Source organism: Cloeon dipterum, chromosome 2 (genome assembly GCF_949628265.1).
Source record: "Cloeon dipterum chromosome 2, ieCloDipt1.1, whole genome shotgun sequence".
In the NCBI taxonomy this organism is placed as follows: Eukaryota; Metazoa; Arthropoda; class Insecta; order Ephemeroptera; family Baetidae; genus Cloeon; species Cloeon dipterum.
The window spans coordinates 31,005,377-31,029,507 of NC_088787.1; the positions used below are offsets into that span (position 1 = coordinate 31,005,377).

The window sequence follows — 24,131 nt, forward strand, 5'->3', positions numbered from 1 at the left end:
TTGCGACGACTCATCCGTTTCAGACTTTGACTACATGCTATGCAATAAATGCAAGGGAGCGTTAAAGCCACGGGAAAACACGGAAGTGGACGTTTGGCCGACGCCACCGCAACCAGCCCTGAAGGACGTCTGAATTTATTTTAATTTGGACCAAGTCCCAACGTCGTGGTTAGAGAGTCTAAGGCAATGTCTGTTGAAAGGGAAAAAGGCGTTTGCGCACGGCGAGCGGCAACTAGGTTTACTGCGAGGTTCCAACCCCAAAGAAGAAGAATTTCTTTTAAACTGAGGATTTAGTAACATGAGGACAAGAAGGCCATTGAGTCACCGCTTAATTTATATTATACTCAAGACAGGGCGAATACCGCCGACAATTATTTTATTATTCACATAGATACACATAATCCAAGTTTAAAAAACCGCAATATAAAAAGGAACAGAATAAACGGCGCAGCGCTAGTATGCAGCCCACAATACACAGCCCTACTCTGCTGTGCCGCTCGAAGAAGAACCCCGCCGGCCCCTCTCGCCACACGAGGCCGACGGAGCAACTGAGGAAGAATAAAAGGAATTCCATCCAAGCAGCGCATTCTTACCATATTTGGGATACTCAGCCGACAGGAGAAGCCGCATTACTGTCAAAATCATGGAAGCGAAGGGATCCCTCAAAAGCAACAGCCCGGTGTCGGAGGACAGCGCGGTCCTTGTGCTGCACCCAGGGACAGGGGACCTGCCAGTCGATGAATTGCACGACCCAACGCCCGCCGAATTAGAGAAACAAGTGGAATCCGCAAATTTGCTACGGATGAATTTGGAATTACGAGCCAAGGAAGCAAAAGCTGCAGCCGCCATCGCCGAGCAACACTAGCTCTCCGCAGCAAGGAACGCGGAAAAGCGACTGGCTGGGATGACAGCCAAGAAGGAAAAGGAGCTGCAGAACGCCCTAGCAAAACAAGAAGCCGCAGCAAGTAAGAATTCACCAGAACTAGCATGGGTAATCAACAAGATACATTATAAATTATCCGCAGAAAAGCAGCAGAAGAAGGTACGAATAACCGAGCCTGCAGACGAAGTCAACCCAGCGGTGAAAAGAGTGAAGACCGCCCCAGTGAAACCAGGTGGTAGGAAGTCAGGCACCGCCGCAGCCCCAATAATCCCAGCCATCCCAAGGGCAGATGAAGGGTATCAGCAGGGCGAGATAGCCCCATCAGCGCTGCCTGATTTGAGGCTGTCAATGAGGAAACCACCTCCTGCCCCACCTGCTGTGTTGGAGGTGCAGGTGACGAACGGGGTCTGAACCTGCAGCCGACCCGAGCCACTCTTGAGGACGCCAAGGCCAATACAGGACCTCTTCCTTTCACCGATCCCATCCCCATCGTCGTCATCGTCGTCATCCGAGAGCGCCGAACACGGCTGGGGAGCACGGACTCTTCCCCGTATCCTCGATAGCTTGAGCCAGATGCCCTCATCAGAAGATCTCAGGGCCTTGACCGCGGAAATACGGAGACTGCGGGCATGCTTTTAGGGTGAAAGAGACAATCAACGTTTCACCCTCGCGGACATCGCATCCCTTATCGCCGAAAGGTTGGATCCAAGAAGTGGCAGGGAAGACCCTCGGTCAGGTGGAGCAGGCCAGACAGGAGGGGGACGCCACAGAAGATACCCATACGGCCATGAGACGCCTCGCTATTAAGGAGCTGCTAAAGGAATGTGATTTTGTTGAAAAAGCCAATAAATACACAAGTCCTGTCACAGTGGAATAATTTTATTAAAAAACTTGGAGGGGCATTTGGTCCGGGGCAAGTCTGGTGACAAATTTTTTAATTTAAATAATCCAGTTCCACGACGAGCTGCCGGTAACGACGAGGATGCTTAGGGACGACCAAGGCGCTGAACTTCCAGATCTTCCAGACCTGCAAAATTGATTTTATTTAGCTGGATGGCATTAATGAAGTCCTTAAAATGCAGTGCCCTTGTGATTTAATTTGAGTTGTATTTTATTTCTACCCTTTTATTATTTAGTCCATTTAAATTATTTATTACTAGAACTTAATGCACATTTATTCCCCAAGTGAGATAGAAATTTATCCACTGATAAATTATCCGAGCCCATCCAGTTTAAAAGTAGTAATAGTAGAGTAACGTAATTATTTAAGAATAATGGCACTTAAATCTGACAAAAGAACCAGAATAAATTCACCGCACCAGTCGGAGGGCGGGTTTGCTAGTTTGGTCTGGCTGGGGAGGCACGTGATCACATGGCTGCCAGCCGAGACTTCCCCGCCTTCGCCCCTCCGCCCACTCAGGTTCTCACCTGATTAAGGAGAAGGTCGCCACTGCAGCAGGAGTCCACCCTCCACTTCTCCCTGCCAGGGCGACTGCACGATGCATGAGGGGCGGAGATCAACGAAGGGTATAAAAAGGCCAGCAGCGCTTCACTCCGGGCAGAACGAGCTGTCATCTCCTCCGAGAGGTAGCTGCCCACCTAGCAAGGACATTGGACCTTCACTAGACGGATCACTTGGCATAGGACACTTACCTGATCGCCAGGCTACGCCAGATCTCCTATCCACACTAGGTGCGACCGCTACGAGTAGTGCTGGGCCTCTCGTATTGATTCTCCGCTCTCTTTTCACAGGGGATCTGTTGAGAAGTCTTCCTTCGGCGTGGCTCCCTGCAGACCGAGCGACCGTTAAGGCGACCGACTGTGGCAGGCAGCCCTAGGAAGAAACTAGCTTCAGTGAGGAGGGAACACATCTACGTCAGTCCTTACCTGTGAGTGTTAACCTCCCCGGCATTTTAGAACGGCTTGATCACCCGTGTTTATTTGTTCGCAGGAGTGCTCGAGGACCGACCCTTGACGTAGCCTACGACCTAGAAAGCAGAGAGAAAAGATTAGGGCACCTGAATCAGGTAAGAGACTCTATTTACGACCAGCCTGGTACCCGGCTGATCCCTAATAGACTCACTATCTGAAGGCACAATGAATTCGTCACTCACCTCATTTCTTCGGTCTGTTATAGGATAACACCCTTGGCCCAAGTAGCAGATGCGCGGCCGCTATCACCAGCAGATGAGAACGGCAACCAGTAGAATCACACTGTTGCTGTAACACACACAAACACACAGACATTAGCACGACGAGAAATCACGACCTTGTCAGACAGACCGAACGAATAAAATCGCCCAACGGCTAACAGCGGAATTATTGGTTTTAGTGCGGCTCTACCGCCAGCTACTCACCTCTCAGACCACGAATCATCCGAAATATCGTCTTTCTAAAGACCCAAAAGAGACCTTCTGCAGTTGTTATTCTCTAGCCAGCTGAACGAATCGACGCAATAGGCAACCGCGGTGTGAGCAAAGGAGCTAACACTACGGTGAGGCTATTGGTTGAATAAGTACTCGCCATAGCTTCGAGCCAGCTCGTTTCTATACGCCCCAGCTCGCACCTTCTAACGCCTTTCCTGCCGGCCGGCTATTGGTTATAGTCTTTCTGTTGCCTCCCTCCGCTCCACTTTTTCCAGCGAGTGGCGCGAGATCCACGAGAGAGAGAAGATCCACTTCACTGCATAATTTTAATTTGGATGTTTTGGAACCTTTTGTCCTTGACTTTAAAAAAATATTAATGACTTATGTGCACTGGCACGAAAAAGGGTGGCCAGAAATTAATGAGGGACGTGATTCATATGCTAATGGCCTGAACTTTATATTATACAGAGCCGCCATTATTATTTCACATTTTTGTCACTGTCAATGCGGCCCGTCAGACCAAACGATTCGACAAAGTCAAAAGTGGCACACCAATTAAAATTATTTTTGCATTTAAAATTTTTCAAAATTCGTTAATAACAAAGCTAGAACTGACAATTATTATTAAAATGCAAAAATTCATTTTAATTGGTGTGCCACTTTTGACTTTGTCGAATCGTTCGGCCTGATAGGTCGCATTGACAGTGACAAAAATGGGAAACAATAATGACGGCTCTGTATAAAATAAATTTCAGGCCATTAGCACATGACACACGTCCCTCATCAATTTCTGACCGCCCTTTTTCGTGTCAGTGCTCATAAGTCATTAATATTTTTTTAAAGTCAAGGACAATAGGTTCCAAAACATTCAAATTAAAATTTTGCAGTGAAGTGGTAACAACTTTTTTCAATTTTTACAAGTTCTTACAGGCCATGTTTGCTCTAAAGTTTTCAATATTTTTCTAATTAATTGCTCATGTGACTAGAAGCATTGTCCGAGATAAATCTATTGAGAAATTGAGGCAGCAAAAGAAAATTCAACAGGAAGTATCTGCATGAAAATTTTGACTACTTCGAACTCTAATTTTATATATTAATTCCTAGGAGGAAATAACAACAGTTCATTTCATACGCAAGATTTTGGTAAAAATTGAGTTGCTAAAACAGTTAAAAAATAGTCAGTGGAGAGCAAAATACCGGTGAAAACAAATGCAATTCTGCAAGGATGCATGACAAGGACATAATGGCTGGTTTTTTTATTTTTTTAAAGAATTTTAAAATATATTTTATATTTTACAATGTTTCTTTATAAATATAAACAAATGCAACCAATACCAATAATTTGTTGAACACACAATTTTCACCAAATGCTTATGGTTTAACAAATATTAATGGTTGCATTTATTTATAATAATAAAAGAACACTCTAGAATATAAAATATGTTTTAAGATTCTTTAAAAAAAATAAAAAATCAGCCATTTTGAATAAACAAAAACCCAAAATAATTATATATTTAAAATAAACTTAAATTATTTTATTATTAGTAATTTTACTTTTTTGAAGTTATTTCTACAAAGTAAATGAAAATATTTTATGTTAATTATTTTAAAACATGTTTGATCAATATTTTGCTTAATTAATCAAGTTAGAGAGTAAATATATGAAAAAATAATTTTTTCGAATTTCCAGGGGGTGGTTAAGGGCACCCTTATGATCCCTTGCATTACCTAGGGGAGGTCATTACGTATCAAATGGTGTGCGGTTTTTCTAAATCGGACCCATAGAAGCTGAGATTAAGCGGAAAACATGTTTTTATTTGCGATCAGAAGACCCGGAAAACACCGGTTTTTAACACTCAATTCAAAATATCTCGAAAAAGAAAAAAATAAGTCTCGCCAATTTTTTATATGTTGTTACCATAAATATGAAGCACATTTTGGCTATTTTGAATTTTCAAAATTTTATGTACTAGGGTATGTGGGATTTTTATGAAAAATTTGACCCCAATTTAGTGACCTTGAACTTTGACCTAAGAAGTTGGCCGTCGTGGGGAAGTTGTTTGGCATTAAACGTAGATTATTTTGGATACCAAATTTTTGTGTTTACCACAAACAGAGTCAAAGTTACAAATCGCCGAAAACATCACCTTTTTCAAAAATCTCAAATTTTGATCTCCCGTAAAATGGGCAATTTTTGGAATTTTCACCTAAAATTTAAGGGTTCAACTTAGGTCCCCTAGGGCAACATCTCCACCGAATTTTATCAAAATCTGAAGACCACTTGCCAAGGGGGGTGTCACTTGATTTAGGTCCTTCCAAATAATTCTTTTTACCTGTAATATCTGCTGAATGGTGCGTGTGTTGATAACTTCAAGGGTCCTTACATGGGTGTATTTTAAACTCAGAAGGCAGACGAACGACTAATTACCCTTAAAATTCTATTGTTCATTGATGATGACACAATTCTATTTTAGATTTAATCCACAATTTTGGTTCAGTTTTTGCGTTGTAATAAACGTGACAAGCGTTCAATTTTTAATACGTCTCGCGTTTACGCAACGTATATTAGATTGTGTGGCGTTGAAATTGAACACAATCCTGAGACACTGTGGCCGTGATGCCCCTTGTTCCCGCCCGCCCGAGTCGAAAGTTCAGTTGGCATTTTGAGTGCCATAGGCGAGCCTAGCGCTCGCGACCAATCAGAGAGCTGCGCGCTAGACAACAGTAGCAGTCTGGAAGAGAGTCTGGAAGCGAGCGAACGCGTGTGCAAGGAGCACACGGCGTGGCGTCGGTCCAGCGCGTTTTGTGAGCGTTCAGGGCGGTCCTGGCGACCTGTGTAGGTACAGGAACCCTGACCGGCGTAGGCGAGATAAAGGTTAGCGGGATTTAGTGGGATTTTGCGAGTCGTGAAGCGAGAATAGCGCGGGACAGAGCACGCAAGTAGTGAGACTTGGCGTGGTTTTTCTTTGTAAATTTTCCTTTGTTTTGTGAGAGAAATCGCTGTACGGTGAGTAGGGCAGGCGCAACTCACCGATTTAAGCGAGATATAGCGTGGATGATAGCGGATTGACTAAGTTTCTGTTTCTGGCGGCTGATTGCGTCAGATTGCGTGGAACTTGCGGGGCTGAGACTAAACGCGGCGTTCTGGACGTGACTTTGTCGCGTTTTGTCCCAGTTTTAAGCCCGCTTCTCGCCCGCGAGTTCCGCGACTGGCTTGGAAATTGGGAAACTGTTGTGCCAGTCGGTGCGGCCTGCGTGGGTTGCGTTGTCACCAAGTTCAGGGCATGGCTTCTCTGTGATGAGGCCGCCGCCTGACTTGGGCGCCCACCAGTTGGCCGCCGTCGGTGAACACACTAGTTCCAATCTTAGTAATATCTCTCAGTAGTTGGAAAGTCAATTAAATTCAGTAGATTAAAGCCACTTGTTCTTTTGGGAGGTTTTCCTACCCCTTAACGTAGAGTCTCTTTCACTTTGTAATTAAATTAGTTTGCCAATAAATCAGTTTCCTTGCTTTGCCAAACCCTGCTCGTTTCCCTTCTGAATATTTAAACCAGGACTAGATAGTATTTTTTCTAGAATTTCAGTAGCGCTTTAAGTCAAGGTTAGATATTTTAGTAAGCTAGCTATTTGTGCCGCGAGCGAAGAATCCCAAGTGAGGTCAACCCTCCCCCCTAGACACCGACCCCCCAGAACCCCGTATGCGCGTGGACCGAGCTCCGCGATACCCGAGCAGTCGGCACAACACGACGCATACAGGGGAATCAATCGATATACAGTTTTATTTTACAATGAAAGAAAGAGCTTTTTGTATTTTTCACGAATATATTTATATACATTAGAGAGATAGAAAAATGAACAAAGTCAACTACATTTGAAAAATGAACTATTAGTTACTTACAGAGGGCGAGATATAAAAGAAAGTGGTACACAACTATTTGATAACACAAAAATATTATGTTCCGAGATTTAAATTGTCAAATAACTCGTTTGTTAGTACGGTGGCGGAGTAGCAAACGTTTTTGTACAGTCGTAAAAGTATTATTTTGTCATCGCAGTTTATCAAGTTAGTTAGCTGGCGGCTCCTTTCTCACTTGGTCTTAAAATTAAATTTGTTCCCGATCGAGTGAGTTCCTTTTTGCAATAAGGAGAAAATTTTGTTATTGGATGCAATATCTCTTCTCGGCAGCATCAATTATTATTACAGTTTGCTGTCATCCTAAATTACAAACTATAATGATAATTTTTTGAGGAGATATCACATTTACTTTGAAAGTTGTTGTGTTTTCGAAACGACTTGATTGGCTTTTTGGCTTGATATTCAATCGAGGGATGGACATTGTAAGCCGTGCAGTCTCTATTGTTAATTACTTTTAATAAATCATATCCTCAGAAGTAGTATTATTTTTATTATTATGTTAACATCAAATATTTAGTACGACGCGAGGAAAATTAGAAAAAAGTTTAGACAATAGCATTGTTACAATTAAAAATCCAAAATTTTATGTCCCCTTTATTAAGTAAACCATTAAAATCTTTGTACACTTTTTCATCTGAACTAAATTAATACACAGTTTGAAGGGCAGGTTTCGGGAATCCGTACAATATCCACAGTAATCGAGAAACAAACATCATCGCATACGCCAACAAGATCAAAGTGATTTGATCAAATGGTTTGATCAAAAGCTCGGAATTTGTTCTTTTCACCAGCCTTCCCTAAACACTCACCCTCCAATATCTTAAATTTATGATCCACTGATGAGTTAATATCATTTTTGAGTGCAAGATGAGGGATGAGAAGACCGGTTGCGCGTCAAGCTTTTAATTGTTTTTCCAAACTGTTCGACACGGCAGTCCGTCATTGACAAGAAGAGCTCGCGGAAAGTCCCATTTCATATCCGTACCGTACACGTTACATTTTAATATTATTAGTACTAATATGACAATAGGATTGCTATTTATTCTAAAACAGAAAGAGAGAGAGAGAGAGAGAGAGAGAGAGAGAGAGAGAGAGAGAGAGAGAGAGAGAATGATAAAGAGTCTGGAAAGTGTGGTAGCACATCTGAAGGGAACAGAGACAACCTGCAGCGACAGTGGTAGTGGCAGGGGAAAAACTACCCCCACTCCTGCCGATCGCGGCTTTTTACTATTATATTACCAGGAACACAGCTCTTTCCTGGCTGCAAACGAAAGGGAAAGGTGGCGAGGAAAGGAAGAGAGTTAAAGTTCCTACGCATATAATATCATACCATGTGCTTCAAATACATAAACCTTTTTGACTCTCCACAATTTTATATATGTTTCCATTACAGCAAAAATACGACAGTTCGCGTATGTCTCTGTGTTTAAAGTAGCAGCAAGAACGCCAACGACCAAGCAGGGAAGGGAGTGGTTCTCTTATTGACTCTTAAATCCAGACAGCAGCGTCAAAATAAGCGAGTAAAGTGACATGCGTCAAGCCAGCAGCCAGACTTGTCATTGTGGCGCTGCTGTCTCGATCTAATAGCCAATCAGGGAATAATTCCCTTCTCTGGTTGGTTCTTGTGGCTAATTGCAGAACCAAAGTCACCAAGTTTCCCTCGACTTTCGGCATGTCGTGTCGGAATAATTCGGCCGTATCGGAAATCGATCGGCACTGCCAAAAATGATGTTCTAGTGCTGCTTTAATTTGCATTCCAATTCTCTCAGGGGGACACGCAAAAAGGGAGAAAGAGATCTGTTTGAATGAGATATGATTTGGTGTCAGGCGCGCGTCTCTTCGACCCCTGACCGATTATTTTTCTATGCCTGCGATCGGTGGCCCCTGGTGGCAAAGCAGTTATTATATGTAACTTTGGGCCAATTGGGGAACACTTGGTGCCAAAACCCGATGCAAACCAACAGCTTATACTTTTAATTGTTTGTTTATTTTTTTGAGAAAATGCGTCACCTCCCTCAGAAGAGAAGCGTCAGATTTTTGCGAAGGAACAAATTTGAGCAATTTTTTATTGAACTGAGAGGTCTCATTTAACGATGGCATCAAAGAGTTCAACAATTGCCAATGGAGGCCACCAAACTTAGCATTTTACCCCCAGAAACAGCACACTTTCGCCAAAATTGCGGGGCGAAAGCGTGCGCGTTGTGCATGGCCAACGTTGGCGAATTTCAAATATATCCAAGAGGACGAAAAAAAGTATAATAAACCGACACACAACTCGCATATAAAGAGGGGGAATCTCGTATTATAGCCCAGTACAAATTCCAATTATTACCTCCGATTTTTGTCGATTCGCGCGGAAAATACAAAAGTCGCTGTCACTCTCACAGAAATATATAATTTTCTCTAGAAGCAACCACAATATTCAACTCTCATATTGGGCAGAGTGCTCACATAAACAATGTTACCGTCGTAGTAGATCAGAGTCATAGAAGATAGTTTTCGGGCCGCGCAGCACGGAACGTATTTTCCGCCGGTGTCTGCGCGGTGCATGACTTGCGTGTGCAAGTTTTCCTCCAGGAAAAAGGGAACACATTCTCCAGAGCAGTAGAAGGTGTTGAACCTCTTGGGCGCGATAATGAAGTCCCAACCAAACTCACTGAAGTCCACTACCAGCGGGTAACGGCAGCACTTCTTTTGCGACGACGACTCATCGCAGTCGAAGCCGACGGTCTCCCTCTTGCTCCGGCTATAGCTGTCCGCAATGCTAAATTCGATGAAAGGATCCTGAAAACACATTCATGCATTCCATTATTGGATGAAAAAGTGTAAAAAAAGGAAAAACAAATTAAAAGAGAAATAGATAGCGATAATTTTTTAACTGTATCTGATTAACTAAATGATAAAGAATCACTTGTGAAGCCTCATAAATTGGGCTGCAAATTTTAGACGTTTGATATTTTTCTGAGCTTAAAATCTTCATCAATTTACCGTCTAAGAGCGACTAATATTGACTAAACTAGTGACTTACCAGTGGTTGTCCAGTGTTCTTGTCGGGGATGCTGGCGTAGGTCCTGGTGTATTCTTTCCCCCTCTCGTCCTCGACCTTGATGACGATGCCAAGGTTACTCTCGGGCTTGTCGAACCACTCCTGCACCAGCCGCCGCACGTTCAGCACCACCCACTTGTCGTTCGTGTGTGGTTCCAGCATGGTGCCGGCGTCCTTCTGTATGGACAGCGACTGGTGCTCACTCTCGTTGCCTACAACCTTGAAGATGACCAGCCGGATCTTTCCGTCCACTTTGGGCAAGTACATGAAGAGTGATGCGTTCTCCACCATCTTGCGCATGAATACTTTCGACGGCTGGAAGTGGTAGATGTAAACCTCAGGGATACCGCTGTGCCGAAGCTTTCCTGCGCAACAAATGAAAAAAATGCGTCATTTAATTTTTCCGCCGATGCATCAGAAAAGATTCACTAGACATTTAGAGCGCACCAGTCGGTCAGAGGTCAAACATCATTAGGTGTCCTTGACCTTCGCACAACCTTGCCGCTTCATAAAAGTCGTCTGCACTTCAGAAGAGAGTGAGAGAGAGAGAGAGAGAGAGAGAGAGAGAGAGAGAGAGAGAGAGAGAGAGAGAGAGAGAGAGAGAGAGAGAAAGGTTATGTCTGCTCATGCACACATGTATGTCAGCAGCTTCAATATTGCACCGAATTTTAATTTGGACGTTGGTCTTTCATTTGCAGCCATGACTCAAATATGAGGTTTGCTGATTCTCAAAGTAATGATGGCATTGTAACTTAATTTACTTTGCTTCTCGATCACAAAAAAATGCTAATGTACGTCTGTTTAGTCTGTTTCAACAAAAATCAACATTGTCAATTTTTAGAAAAGGTTATTCCAAATATTTCTTTAAATTAGTACGATGTCACACACCTCTTATAAAAATTAAACTTTTGAGAGCCAATTAAATTGAAACTGAGTAATTAGGATGTGCAAAAATAATTCGCATTCGCGATTTGCATTTAAAAATTTCATATAATATACTTTAATTTGTGTCTTAGTGCAAAAATAATTCTTTAGAGATCAATTGGTTTTAATCGATTTTGCATTTTTTATTTCGAAAAATCATGATTCACTGTGAGCGGTGCCCACTAGAAGGGGATTTTTAAATAGGGTCGTATTTTCCTGGAAAATCCAAATCGATTTATAACGATTTTAGGGAAATAATCTGATTGAAAAATGCAACATTTCAACATCCGCATATTAGCTTTCCTTTCTCCTTGACTTTAAAACACACGAGCACCACCGTCTTCACATTATTTTGCGAGCTCGTTCACCACGAACCACGACCGACAACTAATCTTGATCAAAAATTAAATGGGTTGGTGGAAAAACCAAAAACAGATGGCCGGAGAGGCAATTTATTCAAAGTATTAGCAGAAGCTGATTGTAGGAGCCACCTTTTCCCCATCTATCACCATTTGAATAACGCGACCCCTCTGTGCGCTAGCGAGCGGGGAGGAGGTCATTGTAAGCTAGGCCGTCGCAAGCGGCGGTCGTCGTTTCTGATAATAAATACTCAAGTGCTCAAATGATAAAAGGAGTTGTATAATATTGTTTGAGATCACCAGAAGGAAAGTTAGTTGACTTAAAGCAATTCATTTAAATAACGTAAATGTCCGTATTTGAGCACTGTCCGTCTGACAGTGACGGAGTTCGAGGACACCGCCTGTCGACCGCGAGATCGACCAAGGCGAGTGCCCGGCTCTGGGTGCCGATGACCAGCCGAAGGAGTTTGAATTCAGTTTAATCGCGGAAACTCCCACGAGAGAGTTCCCGCTGCCCAAAACAGACCAGGCTAGATCTGGTCGCTGGCTCCTCAAGCCGCGCCAGATAGTAACGCTGAGCGCAAAATCCCCTAGACGCGCGTTTTTTAGGAAAAATTTTGGAGCATATCATATTAAAATAAATGAAATAAAAACGCATCCAGGAAATTTCAGGAGTAAGCGCAGACTCTAAATTCCGTGTACAAAATCACATCTAATAATTGAAAAGGTTACTGTTTTTATTGTTCCCGCCAATGGAGCCAATTGGCGATCCTTCCCCCCTTACTAGCAACCAAGATCAACCAATCACAGAGCAGAATTTTTTTTAAGTTTAAATTTATTTAGAAATTTTTACAAGTCCAGCCAATTGACCAGTTGCATAAACCCTTAGTGTTCGAAGCCGCCAACAGATGGCGCAACCACAGACTTTCTAAAAAAAATTGTTTTAAGCGGTTTTAAGGCATTTCCGCTGCGATTTCAGACTCAATGTAGCTATTTTGCATTCTTCAATTATTTGCTTTTTTTGACGTGCTGAAAACCAAAATTGGTTCAGCCATTCGCCGTAGAAACGTTGGAAAAGATTTTTTATTTCAAAAAGTAGTTTTTCATGATTTTACGGCGATTGGCTGAATCGATTTTGGTTTTCAGCACGTCAAAAAAAGCATATTAATTGAAGAATGCACAGTAGCTAGATAGAGTCAGAAATCGCAGCGGAAGTGCCTTAAAAGCGAAAGTCTACGGTGGCGCCATCTGTTGGCAGCTTCGAACACTAAGGGTTTATGCAATTGGTGAATTCAGAATGAATTATCGGCCGGTTCTCGTTCAGCTGCTATATCAACAGCATTTTAACAAAAAAAATGAGCATGGTAGTTTTGTCGTTTTGTCTTTTACAAAAATACAGTGTGCATAAAAATATTACATAAAATTAGTCACACAATATCAACCAATCTTTCACTTTCTTCTTCACTTCATTTTTAAGTCTATGGTGTTTCACTTCGCGCGGCAGTTTGTTCCACAGTCTTGGTAGCACAAAATTTGTTGTTCGATAAAAATATTTACTTTCTGTTAACTTCTTGCCCTCCTTCCGTAAAGCGCAAGGGTTTACGGCGTCCTCGCCAGCCATCAGCAAAGGGTCCACGACCCTTCTGGATTCATCTAACTCAGGGAACACCAACTAACATAAACGCAGGCTTAGCTTGGTTGGTCATTACTGAATTTTATTGAGAGGAGTTACCCAACAAAAGCGAAAATGGCGCCAGCGCGCGAACATCCAAGTGTTCATCTTTAGAAACAAATCACTATCCATCATGGGCTCAATAACAGGATTTAATTATATCAGTCTTGTACTGTAATTATGCATTAACTCAATATCAAAATTGCCATCAAAATATTTAACATTTAACAAACAAGAATAACAAATTTTATCAATCATTCCAGAATTTAAAATAATCGCCAACAGCACACATATGTATGTAAGAGCACATTTTATACAAAATTCTCTCCTTATTGCAGATTCTTTAAGCTCGTCAAGTTTACAGTGCCCCAGGAAGTAATACCATAACTCAAATAACAATGAGCTAACGAGAAATACATAAGTCGTCTTTACATTTTAAGGCATATTTGATTTTAAAATATTTAGTTCACATATCAGTCAGCTTACGTAATTTTTTTGAAACATAAAAATGTGTGGTTTCCATGTGAAATTTTGATCGATAATTACTCCTAAGTATTTAGTTGTTTCAACTTAAATGATGTTTGAGCAATTTCAAGTAACGCAAAAATTATGCAAGCATTCGGTATCATAGCACATGATTTTCAGAGATAAATCAGCTGTCATGCTCGGTTGGCAAATAAGCATCTAATGGCCAAATGCCATTGATCAAAAATTTGGTTGAAAAGTAAGGAATGCCAGCTTATTTATTTAAATTCTAACCTTAAATAAGCAAAAGGTACGCAACAGAATTCTTATCCAGGATTTAAATCAAATTAAGTTCAAGGGTTCGCTGCGGCCATCCGATTCGTAAATCTAATTGACACGAAATTCAAATTTCCGGGTGAAACAAAGAAAATGAGACTAGCGACAATTCAAGAAAATGAAAAAAATACTGCTGCCAGTTTATTACAAAAGACTAAATATTGTATTGTGATGTGTCATCTTTTGTCTTGGCAAGTATAAAAAAAAGGAAGAGGTTAGTAGGGGTTTAACAATCGTTGTGTGTAATTTTGCGCTGTCAAAAAATTATTTCGTATACTCATCACTGTGAGAAAGGTCGAGTTCCAATCACAAAACACTTGTAGTCGATGTTCTCCTGTTGCTCAGATAGTATAGTGGTCGCTGTGGCTGCACGGCGAGGACCGGGTAGATGGTCTTAGGTGGACTCAGGGTGTCGAGGGTCCAAACCCGCCGCCCGTACGATGCCCGGGAAGGCTTCGCAGGCCGTCGATTCAAACGGTACAAAACGGCCCCGCAGGGCACCTGGGGTTACAAACAATTTGTCAGAAAGCAGCCAAAAATAATCAAGTGCCCAGAAGTCACTTGGGAAAATAGGAAGCCCAACAATTAAAACTGTAACTTACGTCGTAGTACAGCTTAGAAATTAAATCGGATCCGACTCAGAATGGAAGTCGCAAGTTGGCCGAATGCACACCATCTACACGATGTGTGCTTCGCCAGTTAAGGTGTTTGGGCTTCTGACAAATTTACTTGCAAGCGAATACGTATGTATGCACTCGCTCCCCACTTAGTGCCTGCTCAGGAAATAGGCTCGTCTATTTTAAATATAGGCGAAGGTGCACTCTCACAGCGAAAATTCACAATATATTGGTTCGCGCGAAACTTATACAATTCAAATTTTGATAGCGCTTGTGTGTAGGGGAGATAGTGGAAGGAATAGAGTAATAAAAAAATTAAAATAAATTATTCTCTTTTCGAATAATTACGTGTCTGATTTAATCTTAAGCCAATGAACTAAACAACGTTATAAGCATACACACAGTTTTCTTTGTATTAATGAGAAAATCAGTCTCATGACACTGTGGCGAACATTATTCACTTTCAGTTTCATTCCATATTTATTTCTTTTCCATTAATTGCTTGTTTCCTTACTTAATTTTTATCCATCGGTCAAGCAGTCACCCCAGATTGACCAATGAGAACACTTGTTATTTTGACCAATGAGATTGTAGTATTTCTGTGTAATAAATACAGCTCCGTTCGCGCCACTCACTCAGACATTCTCTGACTAGCTAACGCACGGAGCTGACCAAACATTGCTCCGCTCAGAGCTACAAAAGCAATCACTCTCCACCAGCCGTTTTCACGGCTGTTACATCAGCGCTCGCAACTGTGCCGACTGCTCGGGTATCGCGGGGCTCGGTCTGCGCGCTCGGGCGCGCTTACGGGGTTCTGGGGGGTCGGTGTCTAGGGGGGAGGGTGGACCTCACTTGGGATTCTTCGCTCGCGGCACAAATAGCTAGCTTACTAAAATATCTAACCTGACTTAAAGCGCTACTAAAATTCTAGAAACAATACTATCTAGTCCTGGTTTAAATATTCAGAAGGGAAACGAGCAGGGTTTGGCAAAGCAAGGAAACTGATTTATTGGCAAACTAATTTAATTACAAAGTGAAAGAGACTCTACGTTAAGGGGTAGGAAAACCTCCCAAAAGAACAAGTGGCTTTAATCTACTGAATTTAATTGACTTTCCAACTACTGAGAGATATTACTAAGATTGGAACTAGTGTGTTCACCGACGGCGGCCAACTGGTGGGCGCCCAAGTCAGGCGGCGGCCTCATCACAGAGAAGCCATGCCCTGAACTTGGTGACAACGCAACCCACGCAGGCCGCACCGACTGGCACAACAGTTTCCCAATTTCCAAGCCAGTCGCGGAACTCGCGGGCGAGAAGCGGGCTTAAAACTGGGACAAAACGCGACAAAGTCACGTCCAGAACGCCGCGTTTAGTCTCAGCCCCGCAAGTTCCACGCAATCTGACGCAATCAGCCGCCAGAAACAGAAACTTAGTCAATCCGCTATCATCCACGCTATATCTCGCTTAAATCGGTGAGTTGCGCCTGCCCTACTCACCGTACAGCGATTTCTCTCACAAAACAAAGGAAAATTTACAAAGAAAAACCACGCCAAGTCTCACTACTTGCGTGCTCTGTCCCGCGCTATTCTCGCTTCACGACTCGCAAAATCCCACTAAATCCCGCTAACCTTTATCTCGCCTACGCCGGTCAGGGTTCCTGTACCTACACAGGTCGCCAGGACCGCCCTGAACGCTCACAAAACGCGCTGGACCGACGCCACGCCGTGTGCTCCTTGCACACGCGTTCGCTCGCTTCCAGACTCTCTTCCAGACTGCTACTGTTGTCTAGCGCGCAGCTCTCTGATTGGTCGCGAGCGCTAGGCTCGCCTATGGCACTCAAAATGCCAACTGAACTTTCGACTCGGGCGGGCGGGAACAAGGGGGATCACGGCCACACAACGCACGGGCCAACATCTCGCTCCGACTTGTATCTGCTCGCTGCTCCCTCAGCAACTCTCTGCCAGCTGTGCTCGGTGTTTCATCTTTGCACGTGTCATACGTGCCCACATCTGGTGACACTCGCCGTGTATTAGTGCTTTGGAATTGGAATTGTATTTATTTGCGTATATTTTCGATACAACGTTGTAGTTACCTCTATTGCTGTTCGAACATTTGCAAACATGTCAAAACAAGTACAAACATATAGATCACATAACACTAAATATCATCACATTTAAAGTTTTGAAATTGATTCATATTGTTAAATTTGTTCCGGTACACAAATGATTTGAGCTTTTTTTCGAACTCTTCTTGCTGTTCCACATTGCGAATCGCCACCGGAATCCGATTATACAAGTTTGGCATATACACTTCAGGATTTCGCTCCGCCGCTGATGATACTTCTGCGGGAACGTAGTACAAATTTCTGGAGCGGGTATTATAGTTGTGTATCTCTTTGACTTGCTGGAAGTAATGAGGGTGGCGTCGAACGAATTTGCAGCACTCCATCAGATATAGGGAGAAGAGAGGAAGAAGGTTGAATTTTTCAAACCATGGTCTTGCGGATTCTAGTGGGGTCTGCGATCTCCAGTAGCGAATTCCTGCCATTGCTCTTATTAGTCGTTTTTGTACCGTGGATACTTCGTCTCGAACTTTATCACAGGATGCCCAGAACACGATGGCATATTGCATATGAGAGTAGGCAAAGGCATAGTAAACACGTAAATGCCAAGATCCGTGCTCCTTCAAGGACGCTGCTCCCGCCGGCAAGGCGGGAAACTAGAGGGACAGACAGCTGCGGCCAATGACGCTGCCTGTCCACCAGAACTCCCTGGCCGCTTATTCATCACCGACCGCAACACTGGCCACCAATTTCTTGTCGACTCGGGTTCTGATTTGTGTGTCTACCCTCGCACCTTCCTCAAGGGCAACGCTCCCAAGTCTGACTACGACCTCCGCGCCGCCAACGGCACACCCATCACCACCTACGGCGCCACCGTCATCAACCTTAACTTTGGTCTATGGCGCGCCCAAAGCTGGAAATTCATTGTCGCGGATGTCTCCAAACCTATCATCGGCTCCGATTTTCTTCACCATTACTATCTGCTAATCGATCTCCGCAACCAGCGTTTGATCGATACTTCCACTTCTCTCAGCATCGTCGGCCGGACCTCTCGCTGTGCCACGCTCAGTGTTTCATACACACGTGCTGAGTGTCCGTTCCACGACATCCTCAATAGTTTCCCTGAACTTCTGAAGCCTTTCAGCCTAGACAAGAAAGTCAAGCATTCTACTGCTCATCGCATCATCCTTGAAGAAGGCCCCCCCTGTTCCTGACTTCCTGCAAAGCACGTCGACTTGATCCTGCCCGCCAGCAGATTGCTCAAAAAGAGTTTCAGTGGCTCCTCGACAACGGTCTTATCCACCCGTCCAAGAGTCCATACGCCTCTCCACTCCATCTTGTCCCGAAAGATGATTTCTCCTGGCGGCCCTGCGTCGACTATCGCGCCCTGAATGCCAGGACTGTGCCGGATCGATATCCGGTACGCCATATCGAGGATTTCTCCCACAAGCTGGCCGGCTGAACAATTTTCTCCAAACTCGACCTGCAACGCGCTTATCATCAAATTCCCATCCACCCCGATGACGTCGAGAAGACGGCGGTGCTCACCCCGTTTGGCCTCTTTGAGTACCTAGTTGTTCCATTTGCCCTGCGCAACGCCGCTCAGACCTGCCAGAGGTTCATGGACGAGGTTCTGCGTGACCTGGACTTCGTCTTCTGTTACCTGGATGATATCCTCATCGCCTCCCAGACAGCGGCGCAGCACACCGAGCATCTGCGCCTTGTGTTTGAGCGACTCAACAAGTACGGCATTGTGCTTAACGTCGCCAAATGTGTTCTCGGCGCAACTCAACTCACTTTCCTTGGCTACAGTTTCTCCTCTGAGGGCATCCGCCCTCTCGAGGATCGCATTACCGCCATCAAAAATATCCCCCGCCCCACCACCTTCGGCGACCTGCGCCGTTTTCTTGGGATGATCAACTTTTATAGACGTTTCCTGCCCACGGCTGCCGCTGACCAAGCGGCGCTGCACGACCTGCTCAGCGGCCCGAACAAGAAGAAGAAAACGCCCCTCGATTGGACGTCATACGCTGAAGCAGCTTTCATTATCTGCAAGACCAACCTTTCAAAGTACGTCCTGCCGGCACATCCCCGTACTAACGCTCCTCTCGCCGTCGTTTCCGACGCATCAGACGTCGCCATGGGCGGCTCACTTCACCAACTCGTCGATGGAGCGTGGCAACCCCTTGGCTTCTACAGCAAGAAAATCTCAGCCACACTGTGGTGGCTCTGACTCTCTCCCCCACTTTGTGCTAGTGCGCCCTGTGCTCTTGTGACTTCTCACCCCCACTTAAGATGGTGCTGAAAACCTCCAGAAGTTTCCCCCATATCTCCTATCTCAAAATGTACTTAAATTAACAACATTAATTAGCTGACTAATTGTGTCCTCAATTCATCGATAATACAATTTACAATAAACTCTGACAATAAAGGGAAACCCAATTTCACCCTTATTAGTAATGCACAGCAATAAATATGATTTAAATAAAACTCAACTTCGCGACGCACTTAACGACCAGCCGTTTAGGCCGGTCTCTGTTCACTCAGTCTAATAAACCAAGTAAAGTTAAAAATCAGTAGTTGAGTGTTTTACTTCATCCGACTGCCGCTCCTACAACACAAAGAAAGTACAGCGCCTACAACAGAGAACTACTAGGCTTGTATAACACTATCAGATACTTCCGTCATATGCTCGAGGGATACCCCTTCGTAGCTTTCACCGACCACAAACCACTCACATTCACCTTTCACCGCAATCGGGACTCGTTCAGCCCATGCCAGTTCAATCAGCTCGACTTCATCTCTCAATTTGCAACTGACATCCGCCATATCTCCAGCATGCTTAACGTGGTGGCCGATGCCTTCTCCCGCGTTGAGTTAGATGCTGTTCGAGCCGCAGTAATCAACTTCACGTTGCTGGCACAACAGCAGCAGACGGACGAAGAGCTGAGTGCATACTAGTGCTTTGCGCGGGCCGCGGGTTTGAGGGTTGAACCCGCAAAACCCGCGGGTGCGGGTCCAGATTTTGCAAATCCAATATGGCGGATTGCGGTTGCGGGTTGGCGTAGTGCGGTTTGGTGCGGGTGCGGGTTCAAATTTTGAAAAAAGATATGGGTGCGGTTTGGGTGCGGTACGAAATAAGCGGGTTCGGTGCGGGTTTGGGTTGAAAATTTGTACCCGCGCAAAGCAGCATACCTGTCCGAGGCCACTCACTCCGACCTCCGTCTCGAGCGAGTTACATTGCCCGGCAGCGATGTCGCCATCTACTGTGACGTGTCAACAGGTAAACCCCACCCGTTTCATTACCCCGGCTCTTCGCAGGGCCACCTTCGAGCAGCTGCATGGACTGAGTCATCCGGGCGGAAAGGCAAGCGCCGCGCTCATCCGCGAGCGTTTCGTGTGGCCCGGTATTAAGCGCGACATCAAGGAGTGGGCACGCTGCTGCACAGGCTGTCAACGCGCTAAAATCCCGCCACGTTCACTCTCCAGTAGCTGACTTCCAGCCGCCTTCTCGTCGATTTGCACTTGCAGTTATCCACGTAGACCTCGTTGAGCCGCTTCCTCCCTCCCGTGGTCATCGTTACCTGCTTACCGCAGTCAACCGTTTCACCCGCTGGGTAGAGTGCATCCCGCTCGAAGAAATCACCGCAGAAGCTGTCGCACGCGCATTCCATTCCAACTGGATCGCTCGTTTTGGCGCGCCGGAAACCATCATTACGGATCAAGGCCAACAGTTCGAGTCCCAGCTCTTCAAATCACTCGCCTCTTTGAGCGGCGTCCAACTGTCGCGCACAACAGCCTATCACCCGGCGTGCAACGGCATAGTTGAGCGCCTGCACCGCACGCTTAAAACTGCAATCATGTGTTACGCCACTGATTCTTGGACAGACACCCTTCCCACTATTATCCTCGGCCTCCGCGTACAACATAAAGACGACCTGCACGCCTCGGCGGCGGAGATGGTATGCGGCGAAACACTGCGCATTCCAGGAGATTTCATCGCCTTCGAGACGCCGACCGCAACGCTTTCAGAGCCTGACTTCGTGAGCCATTTGCGCCGACACATGGCCGCCCTTCGACCCACTTCCGTCCCGCGCCACGGCCAGCCGTCAGTGTTCGTGTTCAAAGATCTCCAACAGTGCACACACGTCTATTTGCGCACGGACGCAGTTCGCCGATCGCTCAAGCCTCCGTACACTGGGCCTCATCAAGTTCTTTCCCGCGCTGGAAAAACGTTCCGCATTTTGGTCGGAACAAAGTGCGTCACCATCTCCGTTGACCGCCTCAAGCCGGCTTATGTGGACTCGAGCGCGGACACTGCACCGTCAAATACGGATACGAGGCATACGCCTCCGCCGCCAGTGCACACGCCGGCCCCGGCGAACGAGAGCAACACTCCACCGGCTGCACGCACGCCGGCCTCGTCGCAGCCAGCAGCCGCAAAAGCGCCTGTTCGGCGCGTACGTTTCGCCGATGACCCACCCCACACGTTTTCTCGCAGCAACAAGGACAGGCCATCTGATCATCTGCCGGCTGCGCCCGTCATACGCACTCGCAGTGGCCACCTAATTCGTCCTCCAAACAGGTACTCGCAATGTGACTTCCAGTCTCCCCCGGAGGCTCATGTGGCGAACATTATTAACTTTCAGTTTCATTCCATATTTATTTCCTTTCCATTAATTGCTTGTTTCCTTACCTTATTTTTTCCATCGGTCAAGCAGTCACCCCAGATTGACCAATGAGAACACTGGTTATTTTGACCAATGAGATTGTAGTATTTCTGTGTAATAAATACAGCTCCGTTCGCGCCACTCACTCAGACATTCTCTGACTAGCTAACGCACGGAGCAGACCAAACATTGCTCCGCTCAGAGCTACAAAAGCAATCACTCTCCACCAGCCGTTTTCACGGCATGTTACATCAGCGCACGCAACGCACTGGCCAACATCTCGCTCCGACTTGTATCAGCTCGCTGCTCCCTCTCCCTCAGCAACTCTCTGCCAGCTGTGTTCGCTGTTTCATCTTTGCACGTAATATACGTGCCCACAACACCATTCAACAATTATGTCAAACTCCGACTGAATTACCGATTGGCACGTATTAAAAGTTTTGTGTGAGTACATGATTGCAATGTCATCGGCAAAGATTTGAACTGAGCACTTTTTGAGCAGCGGAAAGAGATCATCAATGTATAGAAGAAAAAGAATTGGGCCTAAAATTGAGCCTTGAGGCAGGCCACAATCTAAATTAAATGTGTCACTGTTTGTCTAGTTTATTTGAACAGCAAATTTTCTATTCGAGAGGTAACTTTTTAACAGCTGCAAGACAGGCCGTTGAATGCCAATTCTCTCGAGTTTAAGCAAAAGTTTATCAATATTTAGAACATCAAACGCATACCCGCTCGTTGCGGTAGCGGTTTTTGACTGTAACTACACTTGGTAGCGAGCGGCAAATGACTGGTAATGCAAATACCTCAGCGTTTATTACCTTTATTTACATCGATACCAATTTTACTGGAGCGACTTAAAACGAGTTTATTAAATTTGCGTTATGAGTTGGTAGAATCGATATCGATATTTAAAATCTGCATTATTGAGAAGCCATTTTCATACACTCACACCATAAGAAATCTTCGTCTCACTAATTTATTTTATAACCAAAACTTGACCCTGAAGATGGTATTAAACATTTGAGCTTGATTAGCAAGTGCTTATGCTGCCTTTAGACTTTGATTTGTGCAAATATTTAAATATACAGGTAAGGAATTTGATATTTTTTATGGTTAATATCGTAATTATATGATAATTTGACTAATGTTAGTGTCAGGGTTTTACCTGACGATATTACGATCGCATTAATAATTGTTCAGCACCGATATGCATTTACGTTAACTTTCGGGCACCCACAAGGGAGAGCGGAGGGAGAAACTCAGGTATCAATAAAGGCAACGCCAGAGCCTCCCCCTCACGAGCACACGACCCGCTCGCACCAACGCATTCGCTCTCCTGACGGCACGCGAGCAAGAGGGTAACTCTCTAGCTCCCCCGCTCGTCCCTCTGGGTAGCCACGCTGTGTACTGTCGCCGCCAACTACAATAAACTGGTATGGTATAGTAACTGGGCATTTTCCCTTCTTGTCCACCCGGCACCCTGTAAAGTCTACTTTGGCCACAGAAGAACAAACTCTGACCTCGTGATAGGGAGAAGGCGCGCTGGCAGGGCCGACTGCTCCCATTCGGCGGCCCTGCCCCGCGTCACTGACATGTGGAGGCACCGGCGAGATCCGTAAAAAGTTGATATGTCAGCCCTCACGAGCGAAGAGTTTTTTTTCTGTTGCAAAAGTGCCCTCCCAAACCCATCCCTCCAAATTTTTTTTGGACCCGAAACCCCCCCAACAAGCGCGTAATTTCCTCCTAAAGGACATGTAAAATCGAACTTACGTACGCGTCATGCAAATTTTGTAAATATTGTATAATTTAAAATATGTCAGGTGCATATTAGGCGATCTAATTTTTTTCTTTGCACGCTGAGACATACGTTAATTTAAAATGGACGGTAAATCTATGAAAATCGGACGCCGGTTGCTCGATGAATTTTTCGGTGAAAGTACAGAGGACGTTGAATTATACGTACAGGACTTACACGTAATTAGAAAAATCTCGGGAATGACAAAAGATGAAACGCTTGATGTTCTTGCAGGCAAATTACAAGGACACGCGAAAAACTGGCATTTGCAGTGGGAATGTGACCCATTAAATGTAAATAAGGGACTTGATGAACTTTTGAACGATTTGAAAAATTGGCACAATGATTTTGCACACTCGTACTACGTAAAAAACCCGAGAAAACATAGCGAGCCGCGAGATTCTTCCCCTTTCTCAGATAGCGATCAATCTACCGATAATTTTGGGACAGATTACACCTTTAGAGTCAGCCGAGAACGTAAGAAAAAATCAAAAACACAAAAGGAGGAAAAAGATGAACTAATATTAGTCCTCCTCAAACAGTTGCAACAAAAAGAAGAGCAAGTGCGCACTCTTCAAGTGGCACCTTGCACCGCACAGAACACATACGCGTTAACTTCACCTCATACTAATTATGTACTCATGAAAACCCCGCTACCTATACAACAACAGTTCGTGGAAATTCTTCCTCAGCCGCAACCACAGCATGTTTTCCCAATTTACCAATACCCAGCCGAGTACCCGTCGTACCAAATGCACCCACCACCAATTTTCGCACCTGCCTACCAAACGGCACCCCAGTCAGAACAACAGCAATTTTTCTCATACCGAGTCCCCAAAATTTGTTTCAAATGCAACCGCAGTGGACACATTAGAAAACAATGCAGATCACGCGTAGGAGATGCGCATCGCGGAAATAGGAGACAAAATTACTCTTCGCGCACGCACGGCCATATAACATCTCAGCCGACAACGACATGCGACAATCCACCAAACGCGATTTTTCCCCAGAACGCGCACT

At 44.8% G+C, this 24,131-nt stretch overlaps 1 protein-coding gene and 2 long non-coding RNA genes across 3 annotated transcripts in view; 1 reads left to right on the plus strand and 2 right to left on the minus strand.

Moving 5' to 3' along the window:
- Positions 1-1,746: 1,746 nt before the first annotated feature.
- On the minus strand, positions 1,747-3,347 carry LOC135936739 (uncharacterized). Its single transcript, XR_010574376.1, has 6 exons — positions 3,241-3,347; positions 2,998-3,103; positions 2,771-2,871; positions 2,537-2,717; positions 2,312-2,482; positions 1,747-1,910 (listed from the first exon to the last, which is right to left on the minus strand). It is a non-coding gene; the product is annotated as an uncharacterized LOC135936739 (long non-coding RNA).
- On the plus strand, positions 2,638-3,176 carry LOC135936740 (uncharacterized). Its single transcript, XR_010574377.1, has 3 exons — positions 2,638-2,772; positions 2,835-2,910; positions 3,021-3,176. It is a non-coding gene; the product is annotated as an uncharacterized LOC135936740 (long non-coding RNA).
- A 4,399-nt stretch (positions 3,348-7,746) lies between the features above and the next one.
- LOC135936069 (growth/differentiation factor 8-like) overlaps positions 7,747-24,131 on the minus strand; it is a 39,002-nt gene continuing 22,617 nt past the window's right edge. The window contains exons 2-3 of the mRNA XM_065478751.1: positions 10,194-10,576; positions 7,747-9,949 (exon numbers count right to left, since the gene is read on the minus strand). Coding sequence (XP_065334823.1) covers positions 9,569-9,949; positions 10,194-10,576 — 764 coding nt within the window. The 3' untranslated portion in view covers positions 7,747-9,568. The remainder of the gene's footprint in view (positions 9,950-10,193; positions 10,577-24,131) is intronic.